Source organism: Engystomops pustulosus, chromosome 6 (assembly GCF_040894005.1).
Source record: "Engystomops pustulosus chromosome 6, aEngPut4.maternal, whole genome shotgun sequence".
Classification (NCBI taxonomy): Eukaryota; Metazoa; Chordata; class Amphibia; order Anura; family Leptodactylidae; genus Engystomops; species Engystomops pustulosus.
Genome location: NC_092416.1, coordinates 178,057,783 through 178,071,092, shown reverse-complemented (window position 1 = coordinate 178,071,092; position 13,310 = coordinate 178,057,783). Strand labels below are relative to the sequence as shown.

Sequence of the window (13,310 nt, the reverse complement as noted above, 5' to 3'; positions counted from 1 at the left end):
TGCGTTTCCAGATCGTAAAAAAATGCACGCGTTAAATGCATCCGTTTTTGAAAACGCATGCGCTTTTTGTCCGTTTTTAATTGCGCAAATTCGGGAAACGGACAAAAGCGCATGCGTTTTTAAAAACGGATGCGTTTTTTACGATCTGAAAACGCACCAACTAAAAACGGCCCAAAAACCCCACGTGTGTCTTCACCCTCAAGCGTAGACACGTGTTGCTATATTTCTGCAGGCTGTTACCCAGCTCTTGTAATGTCCTGAATGTCATTGTTGCACAGGGGTACTCCCGTCCCTACATACCATGCTAGACTACCGCTCAGCATTCTCAGAAAGCTGGGTAACAGGCTCACATGCAGTACAGACAATCCCCCTGCGATCTATGTACATCATCTCTCACTTATAGTGCTCGTAGTCTGTTACAATGTATCAGTCAAGATTCCAGGATGTCACTGACTGATACAATAGTGACAAAACCTCTGCTGTGGGAAGTATGAGGTTACTTGTTGCTGCTGATACTCTTCACACTCTGTGGCTAAAAAGAAGGTTCCAGTCACTGACAGCAAGCACAGATTATAAAAATGGTGGAAAATAAGAACACATCTATTTAAGTTTGGTGAAGAAACATTATGGCAAATGCTGCTGCCTGTCCGTTAATTTATCAATAAAGTTTGTTGCAGACGTCATACCGCAGTGCATTCCGGGAGTCGTAGTTTTGATTGGAGGCGGAGCTCTGTTTACGTCATTGCACACGGCGCTTCTTCTCCCGTGGTGCTGTGCGCGGTGACGTCACCGCAGCGCTAGTTTTGAATTGTCCGCCATGGTGAATAACTCCCCGCTCGTCCTGCCGGCTCTGCGGCCCGGAGACCCCGGCCTGCCCGATGAATGGCGCCTTTACATGCAAGACACACGGGAGCGGACCTTCAACAACTGGCCCTTCACGGAGGGCTGCGCCTGTACACCGGAGCGGGTGAGGCGTGACGTCACTACATATAGGATACACATAGGGATGTGTATATAACTAGGTATATAGGGGGCTGTGTATACATGTAGGGCTCTATATATAGAGACATGGCTATGTACAGTATCACTAGGTATATAGGGGGCTGTGTATACATGTAGGGCTCTATATATAGAGACATGGCTATGTACAGTATCACTAGGTATATAGGAGGCTGTGTATACATGTAGGGCTGTATATATAGAGACAGGGCTATGTACAGTATCACTAGGTATATAGGGGGCTGTATACATCTAGGGCTCTATATATAGACAGGGCTATGTACAGTATCACTAGGTATATAGGAGGCTGTGTATACATGTAGGGCTGTATATATAGAGAGACAGGGCTATGTACAGTATCGCTAGGTATATAGGAGGCTGTGTATACATGTAGGGCTGTATATATATATAGAGAGAGAGAGACAGGGCTATATGCAGTATCACTAGGTGTATAGGAGGCTGTGTATACATGTAGGGCTGTATATATAGAGAGACAGGGCTATGTACAGTATCGCTAGGTATATGGGAGGCTGTGTATACATGTAGGGCTGTATATATAGAGAGACAGGGCTATGTACAGTATCACTAGGTATATAGGAGGCTGTGTATACATGTAGGGCTGTATATATAGAGAGACAGGGCTATGTACAGTATCGCTAGGTATATAGGAGGCTGTGTATACATGTAGGGCTGTATATATATATAGAGAGAGAGAGACAGGGCTATATGCAGTATCACTAGGTGTATAGGAGGCTGTGTATACATGTAGGGCTGTATATATAGAGAGACAGGGCTATGTACAGTATCGCTAGGTATATGGGAGGCTGTGTATACATGTAGGGCTGTATATATATAGAGACAGGGCTGTCTACTGTATCACTAGGTATATAGGAGGCTGTGTATACATGTAGGGCTGTGTATATATAGAGACAGGGCTATGTACAGTATCGCTAGGTATATAGGAGGCTGTGTATACATGTAGGGCTGTATATATATATATAGAGAGAGAGACAGGGCTATATGCAGTATCACTAGGTGTATAGGAGGCTGTGTATACATGTAGGGCTGTATATATAGAGAGACAGGGCTATGTACAGTATCACTAGGTATATAGGAGGCTGTGTATACATGTAGGGCTGTATATATATAGAGACAGGGCTGTCTACTGTATCACTAGGTATATAGGAGGCTGTGTATACATGTAGGGCTGTATATATAGAGAGACAGGGCTGTCTACTGTATCACTAGGTATATGGGAGGCTGTGTATACATGTAGGGCTGTATATATATAGAGAGACAGGGCTATGTACAGTATCACTAGGTATATAGGAGGCTGTGTATACATGTAGGGCTGTATATATAGAGAGACAGGGCTATGTACAGTATCGCTAGGTATATAGGAGGCTGTGTATACATGTAGGGCTGTATATATATATATATATATATATAGAGAGAGAGACAGGGCTATATGCAGTATCACTAGGTGTATAGGAGGCTGTGTATACATGTAGGGCTGTATATATAGAGAGACAGGGCTATGTACAGTATCACTAGGTATATAGGAGGCTGTGTATACATGTAGGGCTGTGTATATATAGAGACAGGGCTATGTACAGTATCGCTAGGTATATAGGAGGCTGTGTATACATGTAGGGCTGTATATATATAGAGACAGGGCTGTCTACTGTATCACTAGGTATATAGGAGGCTGTGTATACATGTAGGGCTGTATATATAGAGAGACAGGGCTGTCTACTGTATCACTAGGTATATGGGAGGCTGTGTATACATGTAGGGCTGTATATATATAGAGAGACAGGGCTATGTACAGTATCACTAGGTATATAGGAGGCTGTGTATACATGTAGGGCTGTATATATAGAGAGACAGGGCTATGTACAGTATCGCTAGGTATATAGGAGGCTGTGTATACATGTAGGGCTGTATATATATATATATAGAGAGAGAGACAGGGCTATATGCAGTATCACTAGGTGTATAGGAGGCTGTGTATACATGTAGGGCTGTATATATAGAGAGACAGGGCTATGTACAGTATCGCTAGGTATATGGGAGGCTGTGTATACATGTAGGGCTGTATATATAGAGAGACAGGGCTATGTACAGTATCACTAGGTATATAGGAGGCTGTGTATACATGTAGGGCTGTATATATAGAGAGACAGGGCTATGTACAGTATCGCTAGGTATATGGGAGGCTGTGTATACATGTAGGGCTGTATATATAGAGAGACAGGGCTATGTACAGTATCACTAGGTATATAGGAGGCTGTGTATACATGTAGGGCTGTGTATATATAGAGACAGGGCTATGTACAGTATCGCTAGGTATATAGGAGGCTGTGTATACATGTAGGGCTGTATATATATAGAGACAGGGCTGTCTACTGTATCACTAGGTATATGGGAGGCTGTGTATACATGTAGGGCTGTATATATATATAGAGAGACAGGGCTATGTACAGTATCGCTGTGTATACATGTAGGGCTATATATATATAATATACGAGAGAGACAGGGCTATGTACAGTATAGCTAGGTGTATAGGAGGCTGTATATACATGTAGGGCTCTATATAGAGACAGGGCTATGTACAGTATAGCTAGGTATATAGGGGGCTGTGTATACATGTAGGGCTGTATATATAGAGAGACAGGGGTATGTACAGTGTCACTAGGTATATAGGGGGCTGTATACATCTAGGGCTCTATATATAGACAGGGCTATGTACAGTATCAGTAGGTATATAGGAGGCTGTGTATACATGTAGGGCTCATATATATATATATATAGGTATATTGGGGGCTGTATACATGTAGGGGCTGTGTACAGTGTCACTAGTTATATAGGAGGCTGTGTATACATGTAGGGCTCTATACAGCATCATTAAGTATATAGGGCTCTGTATATATGTATGTATATATGTGTGTGTGTGTATTTATGTGTATATATATGTATATGAGACAGGGCTATGCATGGTGTAAATGCAGTAAAAAGCTATATACATATAAGGGTGGGAATATAAACGTCTCTATTTGTATGTATGTATATAGGAGATAATGTATACATAGAGGGGATGGATGTCTGTAGGTGGTACATACAGAGATATGAATGGCTTTATGTGCAGGTAAATGTATGGGATGGTTAAACAGATGTATATACAGGCGATCACCTACTTAAGAACACTCGACTTACATACGGACCTCTGGATGTTGGTAAGTTACTTTACTTTAGTCCTAGGCTACAATAAACAGCTATAACAGTTATCAGAGGTGTCTGTAATGAAGCTTTATTGTTACTCCTGATTCTTATGACAACCCAACATTTTTAAAATCCAATTGTCACAGAGACCAAAAAAGTTCTGTCTGGGATTACAATGATAAAGTTTACAGTTCCAACTTACATACAAATTCAACTTAAGAACAAACCTACAGAACCCTATCTTGTATGTAACCCGGGGACTGCCTGTACATGGAAGTCTCTGCACAGGTGCTGTAGGTGTGTATGTTACCCTGGGAGGGTGTATGGTTACATAGAGGGGTGTATTTGTAGGTATAGGAAAGTTTTACATATAGAGTCTGAATGTGTAAATGTAGGTCTGGATGAGGTATATGGTACATTACATATGGTAATTGCCGCCCTTCCCTCTCTCCCCACCCAACTAGCCATGGCGGCTGTACAGCGCTGCAGTATATGATGGCGCTATTATTATAGACTTGTGTAGTTCTATATACTTGCAGTGTACAGTATATGTATGTAGGGGTATGGCTGTGTATACGTAGCTTGTGTTGTGGTGCTGGATTGTGACTATTATCCTCCTCCCACAGATGGCGGCCGCCGGCTTCATCCATTGTCCTGGAGGGAACAGCCCGGATGTCGCTCAGTGTTTCTTCTGCCTGAAGGAGCTGGAAGGATGGGAGCCGGAGGATGACCCCATGTGAGTGTCCTCCCGTGTGCAGGGGGCGCTGCCTCGGTTTTTGGGCTTGTAATTGGGGTGGAGGGTTCAGGTTTTCCTTTATAACTTCTATGCTGTTTCAGGGATGAACACAAGAAGCACTCCCCCGCCTGTCCCTTCATCGCCCTGAAGAAGAAGGCCGAAGAGCTGACGCTCAGCGAGTTCCTGAAGCTGGACAAGGAGCGGGTGAAGATAAAGATGGTAAATGTAACTTTACTAGAGACTCTTTCTATCAAATCAGCGGCTCAGAAGTGGTCTCCAAGAAACAGCGCCACTTCTGTCCATGTTTGGTATTACACATCAATTCTGTACAGTATCTGAGCACGGACTGATGTGGTGCGGTTTAGGGGAATTAATTACTTGGCTCTTCCTGAACGCTAGTAGAACTAGAGAATGCTGGGAGTAGTAGTTATACAGAAGCTGGAGCACTGATTGGTGCTGACCCAAGTATTGTTTTATGTTGCGATGGTATTGTGGACCGATGGGATCAATGGTATAAAAATCTATCCGGTTCTTAGTACAGCAGTGAGACCAGCAGAGGGCGCCCCACACCTGACACATCCCAATAATTTCCCATTTCTTCTCCCCCAGAGTAAAGTGATGACCCAGCACATCGACAAGTTCCAAACGAAGGCACAGACGGTGCGAGGGTCACTGGAGGAGCTGGATAAAGACGAGTGACCCCCTCCCCTGATGTCCTGTGTATATACTGTTAATATTTTCTTGTTGGTTTGTTCTGCTCTACCTGGAGATTTTATACACACGATTGCCTGCTGTATGTACTAAGAATCCCCCTCTAATAAATCTCTTCTCCCCTGTTAGGATGTAAATAGTCCATCAGCTCTTTCCAGGAAACACAGAGGTGATATAATGGGGGGAATCCCCAATGTCTACACTGTGTACAGTATAGTACAGTAGTCCGAGACTCTCCCTGCCCCTCTGATGATCGCCACACTAGACAATGATAAGACATTATGTTGTTTGGCTTCAGGGTTGGAATGAGGCAATTTAATTACATCAATTTGCATATTGTTGCCATCTATTTATTGTTACTCAATGTCACCATTTTTTTCTCAAACAACAATTTATTTGATTTTTTTTAACAGTAAGTGTAAAATACATAACAATCAGGTGACATGAACATTGTTACAGGTCTCATTATTACTTCCTACACGTTGCAATACATGAACATTCTACACAACATTGAGATTGATCTAAATTTTGCTATATATATATCAGACAAGACCCTGAGTTGGGGTTGGGGGGTGGTAACACGTATCCTGAGATTTCCCAATGTCCCTGTGAGTTCTTCCTGGTTATACCACTGAGTAAAGTGGAAGGGGGTCACCAGTTCCATAATTTCTGTTCTAGACATGTGCGTGTCGAAATAAATTTCGGCTCCATTTTTTTTTTAAGGGGAGCTCCTATAGAGGTAAAGACGTCACTGTTTAAATGACAGGCTTCCACTGATCTGAGGTATACAGGCAGCAGCCCCCTTTAATTTTACACATGCACAGCACCATGCATATGAGTGTGTCTGTGTCGGGTACTACAGCTCCACCCTGTTCACAGCTGTGTAATCACTATAGGGGGGCTTTTCATGCTGTTGACTAGTGTCGGCCCCATCTAGGCACAGATTAGTGTAGGGAGTGCAGTAGCCGCATAATCCAATAAACCTTGTTGGCCTTCTAAGATTTGTGGACAGTATAGTATATAGTTGTCTTAGAGTCTCTGTCTGACAGGAGGGAGGTTACAGATCTACCCCTTCTTTTAATAGATATTTTCACCATAAGGCATGGCGGTCCTGGGATTACCCCCTGGGTGTCTCCCCATCTCTGTAGTTTAGTAGCACGCCCTTCAGCTTCTCTAGCGCCTGCAGGGTGTTCTCGGTGGAGACGTCACGATGCCACACGAGCCGCACTCTCACCGGAGAGAAGGCCAGCGCTTTCACCACCACCCCAGACTGATCCTCTGTGCTGAGCCGATCACACAGATCCTGTCCCAGTAATGGCGGTGTAACTGTGAGCATCACCATGTTACTCTCCACCTCAGCGGGGTCTGTGCTGCAGATGGGAGAGGCCAAATCCTGGACCGCTGCAAGGAAAAATAGATGGTTACATGTAAGTGGGATAACAGGCTGCACTACCAGACACGACCTGTGAGCAGGGGTGGTGCCATATCTCACAGAATGCAACATCCCCCACCAACACAGATCTACTCTATTGATCTTTTTAGGTTTCTAGATATCCTGGCAGGATGGAGAATGAAAGGACAACTCCCAAAGATCTGCCATCTATGATGCATTTGGCCCCAGAATAGGAAATCTGATCCGTGTATCATGTATTTAAGGGAGACTCCAGAATGGAGGGGCAGGATGCAGGACTTAAGAGGAAAAAAAGATTGTGGATGGGTGATGATAAAATTGAAACCCTTTCTTGTGTCCCAGAAATCTGTCATTCTAGAGAAAATTCTTCGTTTTTATCTTGATGAATATTAAACCTTTTAGAGAGTGAGTGTCCAAATTACAAGACAACCCACTTATTGTTTGCAAAGTGCCAACACATCAATTTAAGCAGTAACTTATTGCTCCCCACTTTGTCACAGCTCCCAATAGTATTGGCTTCCTGAGGACACCAATACAGTGGAAAGTAAGAGGCACACAGAGAGGGCACCCGTGCCATAGGTCCGCCACCACTGGTGTAGACTTTCCTTAAAGGGGTTGTCCACTTTCAACAAATAATTCATACGGTTTGTGTAAGGAAGTTATTCAATTTTTCAATATACTTTCTGTAACTATTCCTCAGTTTTCTACATCTCTGCTTGCTGTCATTCTATATGTTTACTTCCAGTGGATAGAAATCTGCCCATGGTCACACAGGTGCACGGCTCGTTATATGACACAGCTCTGATACTAACGAGCTGTGCACCTGTGTGACCATGGTCAGATTTCTATACACTGGAAGTAATGAAGCTTCCTGTAGAATGACAGCAAGCAGAGATCTAGAAAACAGTGGAGGAATTGATACAGAAAGTATAATGAAAAATTGTATAACTTTTCTTTACACAAACCATATCAATTATTTGCTGAAAGTGGACAACCCCTTTAATGCATATCCTGGATCTGAGGTTTCAATACCCCATAGTACTGTACCCACTTTCACCATAGATCTCCAGAAAATGGACCCAGCCCAAAGGCTTTGTCAGATTCTATGGTAAATTTGGCAATATTGAAACCTATATCACACTGGGTGTAGACCTTAGCTCATAAGTGTCACATTGTTAGGTGTGTGTGACATATAACAGATATCGGAATATAGGTCACATGCCCAACCTGTGGAGATCTGCAAAAATAACAACCCTTACATACTACTAGAAGTTTTAGGACCTGATACTTCGGACTCTCCATCCCCCACTGCCTTCCTTACTGCAAAGAGTACAAAGTGCAAACATCCCCAGCAATACACTATATGACCTGCACAGACTCCATAGCATGAGGCCAGGAGTCCCTTCCGCTCCTCCCAGTATAAGACCAGTTTAATAGGCTGCTCCAGAATAAGGCTGTTATCTCTGCAGAGTCCCTCTTACCAGAGCTCAGATGCAATTCTGTAAAGCGGACAGGTGCGGCGCAGATCCTGGGATAGAGCAGCCATGCTTTTCTATTTCTATTCATTCCAATATTAGTCTAGAACTAGATCAGTGCTTGCTGTTGTCAGATAGTTAGGCTCCTGATCTTTCTGGTAGAGGTAAGTCACCCCGGCTCTGTAGCCGTGTAGCTGGATGCCTCTTACTTAGCTGGCGCTGCCCTGTAGCCTCTTACCTTTGGCAAACATCTTGGCATTCTGATGATCCAGCCTCACGTTATCCTTGGCACGTCTCAACGCCACCAGTCCGGCGGCAGCCAGTACTCCAACCTGGCGCATCCCTCCTCCAAGCATCTTCCTTGCCCGCCGGGCCTCAGCAATAAAATCCGACTTTCCCCCAATTAAGGAACCAATGGGCGCCCCAAGTCCCTGCAATCAAACACAAGAATAGACAATGACCCACATTTATCAGAACTAGTGCAGCCTGAACTATGTGCAGTTGCCTGTGTAGTCTGCAGGGGGCGCCAGATTCATCAAAACTGGCGCAGGGTCTTCATGAATCTGCCGCCCGCTCCACTGCTCTGGAAGTGGGCACCATTTTTTTTTTTTTTTAGTGCAATTTGTTCATGTTGCTGAATTGTGCACTAACAGCCCCTTTAGCTGCACATTTTTTTCTGTCTTGTCAGACACCGAGAAGCTGCAACACAAAACTGGCGCAGACACTTTATAATACATGTACAAGCAGATTGCACGTTCTTTTTCAGTGCAGCTTCAGATACAAAATGGGCGCAGACACTTTAATAAACGTGGGCACTGTGTCCATGTAACCGCTGTCGGATATTGCTATAGCCACGGGTACGTACTTTTGAAAGACACAGTGAGACGGAGTCACATAGTCTGACGATCTCCGCCGGCTCCACCCCCAGCGCCTCTGCAGCATTGAGCAGTCGCGCCCCATCGAGGTGGATCTTCAGTCCATAGCGATCCGCCAGCTCCCGCACCTGCAGAGAGTGATAAAGGTAATTACAGAGGTATGACATATAACACAGCAGGGTGCACTGCACCCACCTCCCTCATGTAGGACAGGGGTAACACGCGCCCCCCTGTGCGGTTGTGGCTGTTCTCCAGGCAGATGAGACGTGTCTGACCAAAGTGTGGATCGGGGTATCCATGCTGGATTTTATTCTCCAAATCCTTCAGATCTAGACGACCGTCCTTCAGGGTCCGCACGGGGCGAGAAAAGACTCCTGCAACCTGCGAGAGACAAGACACGACTTATCAACAGTGACAAGTTCTGCAACTTCCAGCAGACGGGTGCTACAGGGGGATCCAATTTAGACAATATATAATAATTATATAGCGCCTACAGATTATGCAGCGCTGCACAAAGCATGTCAAATCGGTCCCTGTCCCCAATGGGGCTCACAATCTAAACAACCTAACAGTATGTTTTGGAGTTTGGGAGGACCCAGAGGAAACCCACGCAAACACGGAGAGAACATACAAACTCTTTGCAGATGTTGACCTGGGTGGGACTTGAACCCAGGACTCCAGCGCTGCAAGGCAGAAGTGCTACCCACTCAGCCACCGTGCCGCTGTGTGTATGTTCTCTAAAGGCATCTGCGCCGTTGTCTTTACAATCACCACATTTTGCATAGCTGCTCTCTGTGACTCGCATGACCAGGGATATCATGAGCTGTGCACCTGTGTGACATCACATGACCAGGCATATCATGAGCTGTGCACCTGTGTGACATCACATGACCAGGGATATCATGAGCTGTGCACCTGTGTGACATCACATGACCAGGCATATCATGAGCCGTGCACCTGTGTGACATCACATGACCAGGGATATCATGAGCCGTGCGCCTGTGTAACATCACATGACCATGGACCAGTTTCTATCCCATGGAGGTAAACATAGAAGCTTTCTACCGAATAACAGCAAGCCGAGATCTGCTGTGAGGAATTGATACAGAAAATTGTATAATTTTTCATCATATAAACAATATTTTTTTTTTTAAACTGGTCAACCCTTTTAAGAAAAACTATGATCTGCTGCCCATACCCCTGCTATTACAAGCAGCAGACACCAGGTGGCGGTATAATATAATCTACTTGGAGAATGTTCATCTACCTCAGGTGACTTACCTGTGCCACACCTCCTTGCTCATAGAAGTAGAGGTGAGATTCATCCCCAAGCAAGATCTCAGATGCTCGATGCCGACAGTGAACCATGACTGCGGAGAGAGATGGGAAATAACATAGGACAGGATCTAGCACCTTCATACATCCTGAACCCTCCTGCAACCTTTACTTTCACAACACACACCTTCATCTACCGCTACTGGTTACAGTTTGAATAAACTTCCACAGTCTGCCTGCTGGAAAAACTAAAACTTGAATAATTCACCATTTTCAAGATCTCTGCTTGTTGTCAGTGAAAGACAGAAGCAGCGATACTATACATCCACCAGGAAGAGCTCTGCTAAAGCATGATGTGCATCTGTCTGGTGGACAAGATGGAAAAGTCTAGCCTCAGGGTTAAGTGAATGATAACATTCACCGACAGCAAGCAGAGATCTTAGAAATGCAAAACACATTTCAAAATTGGGGGGGGGGGGATGATTTTTCACTTCACTCACCTGAGATCAGATTTCCCATGGTCCCGCTGGTCACAAAGAGGGCGTCTTCCGTTCCGAGGAGCTGCGCTGCGTATCGCTGGATCTCTGTGCAGATACGTATAAGTATGCATTAGATAATTTCCGTTTAAAGGGCTACCCCAACCCCGGATATACAATGCAGATGACTATCCCACCATGATGTACCATGGTCAGACACCCACCTACATGCTTTCTGGTATATAATCGGGGTAAATGCTTAGAGGACCCCTTTAATGTCACCCCCCTCCTCACCATTCACAGTGGGGTCTTCTCCATAGACATCATCCCCAACCTCTGCCTCCGCCATGGCCCTCCTCATCTCCGCACAAGGCTTGGTAACGGTGTCGCTGCGCAGGTCCACCACCACGGAGGCCATTATTCTTCCGATTCGGCCCCTAGAATAAATGGATCGGACCGTGGGGATCCAAAATGGTGCAGGATCTGTATAGAGATGACGAGCTGATGTCCGTCTGACCTGAAAGATGGAGAAATTGTTAGAAAACATTATAATAGTTGACATTTTTGCAGACTGACAGGGTAGTGTTCACATTAGTCAGATTTACATAGCTGCAGCAGTGCACTGTGTATGTCTTATGGTATATAAAGATGCATACAACAAGGTATAGAAAGTGCATACTGTACCCTGCAGAGGAGCCCCAAGGCAACTGCCGTCTTCAACATAAGCAAAACTTAGGAATTTGAACCCAAGAAGCCCCAGTGCATTCTGGGAGAACCTTTACTTTAGCTCTTCTGCACCGTCAGCACCACAGGACTACATTTTCCGTGATGCCTCGCGCGCGATTTAACAGGCGGCGCGCACAGGAAGGCAGAGCGGGCATGCCGGAAGTTGTAGTCTTTCAGTCGCAACCAAGCGGTCCCGTTCAAGAAGAACACAAACGGCTTTGTCGCCAGAAAATAAAATTTTTGATCTATTTCCTGTCATAAAATGCCAGAAAAACGAACGCGGATGTTACATGGAGTCGTTTTAATTGGTAGCCAATCAGATTTCAGCTCTTACATTCGTTGAGGAGGTTTTAAGATAAAAGAAGCGATCTGATTGGTCGCTAGGACGCAATGGCTGCACATTTAGTGTACATCTTCTTTGGGAATTTAATTTTTAACCCTGTTTCAAAGAGATGATCCCAAAATGTTAGAAAAAGCCCATATTCATTGTTTAAACACAGAACAGGGCATAGAGAAAAAATGTTTTATTTGAGGACAATCCCTTTAAGTCATAACAAATTGTTCCACTACAGCTGTGGCGCAACCGTTTCCCCTAGCAACTAATCTGATGCCCCTTTTATAGGGTATAATGCTGTTAGGAAAATATGAGAATCAATCTCAATAGTAATGACTAAAATGAGCCTTGCCCACACTGGACCCACAGAAGAGCCAAATGTGATTCAGACTTTTCTTATCATTTCAGCCATGATCTAATTTCCAAAGAAAAGTATTTGACTTTACCCAAGAAATTGAGTAAAAGTCATAAAATTGGCATCTGCTTATTACACCAGGACGTAATTTCCTCTGTGGTTATTATTGCTGCACCCCAATACAAAATTTGATCTCAAAAGCAGAACAGCTGTGACCCAACTTTTCTAGAACCAAAAATGTCAAATATCCCACTTATGAAGAAGAGACTTTTAATAATGGAGAAATTCAGAAGTCTGGGAGATGCTGGTTATTATGTAAAGTAGGGTGTAACATGAAGTTACTGGACCCCAACTATTGTTTACCCTGTATATATGGGCACATCACAAAACTGCTACTCCTATCCGGTGTATATGGGCACAGCACAGTACTACTACTCCTATCCTGTAAATATGAGCACAGCACAGTACTACTACTCCTATCCTGTATATATAGGCACAGCACAGTACTACTATTCCTATCCTGTATAAATGGGTACAGCACAGTACTACTACTCCTATCCTGTATTTATGTACACAGCACAGTACTACTACTCCTATCCTGTATATATGGACACAGCACAGTACTACTACTCCTATCCTGTATATATGAGCACAGTACTACTACTCATATCCGCTGTATATGGGCACAACACAGCACTACTACTCCTATCCTGTA

General features: G+C 44.3%; 2 protein-coding genes across 2 annotated transcripts; one reads left to right on the top strand and one right to left on the bottom strand.

Moving 5' to 3' along the window:
* The first annotated feature begins 716 nt into the window (after positions 1-716).
* On the top strand, positions 717-5,799 carry BIRC5 (baculoviral IAP repeat containing 5). Its single transcript, XM_072112577.1, has 4 exons — positions 717-967; positions 4,848-4,957; positions 5,059-5,176; positions 5,567-5,799. The coding sequence occupies exons 1-4, from the start codon at positions 818-820 to the stop codon at positions 5,654-5,656; spliced, it is 468 nt and encodes a 155-aa protein (XP_071968678.1). The 5' UTR covers positions 717-817; the 3' UTR covers positions 5,657-5,799.
* Positions 5,800-6,018: 219 nt separating this feature from the next.
* LOC140065090 (uncharacterized) lies at positions 6,019-12,183 on the bottom strand. The gene is made up of 8 exons (XM_072112576.1): positions 11,865-12,183; positions 11,475-11,697; positions 11,205-11,288; positions 10,711-10,799; positions 9,625-9,810; positions 9,420-9,557; positions 8,793-8,985; positions 6,019-7,069 (listed from the first exon to the last, which is right to left on the bottom strand). Exons 1-8 carry the CDS (start codon positions 11,901-11,903, stop codon positions 6,786-6,788), a joined length of 1,236 nt encoding a protein of 411 aa, XP_071968677.1. The 5' UTR covers positions 11,904-12,183; the 3' UTR covers positions 6,019-6,785.
* Between the last annotated feature and the right edge of the window lie 1,127 nt (positions 12,184-13,310).

Excerpts from the sequence above, each read along its gene's own strand:
- BIRC5 (XM_072112577.1), top strand. The coding sequence starts at position 818 with ATGGTGAATAACTCCCCGCTCGTCCTGCCGGCTCTGCGGCCCGGAGAC. Across the intron at positions 4,958-5,058 it reads GAGCCGGAGGATGACCCCAT|GGATGAACACAAGAAGCACT; the intron begins GTGAGTGTCCTC and ends ATGCTGTTTCAG. Across the intron at positions 5,177-5,566 it reads AGCGGGTGAAGATAAAGATG|AGTAAAGTGATGACCCAGCA; the intron begins GTAAATGTAACT and ends CTTCTCCCCCAG.
- LOC140065090 (XM_072112576.1), bottom strand. The coding sequence starts at position 11,903 with ATGTTGAAGACGGCAGTTGCCTTGGGGCTCCTCTGCAGG. Across the intron at positions 11,289-11,474 it reads AGAAGACCCCACTGTGAATG|AGATCCAGCGATACGCAGCG; the intron begins GTGAGGAGGGGG and ends GTATCTGCACAG. Across the intron at positions 10,800-11,204 it reads CATGGGAAATCTGATCTCAG|TCATGGTTCACTGTCGGCAT; the intron begins GTGAGTGAAGTG and ends CTCTCTCCGCAG.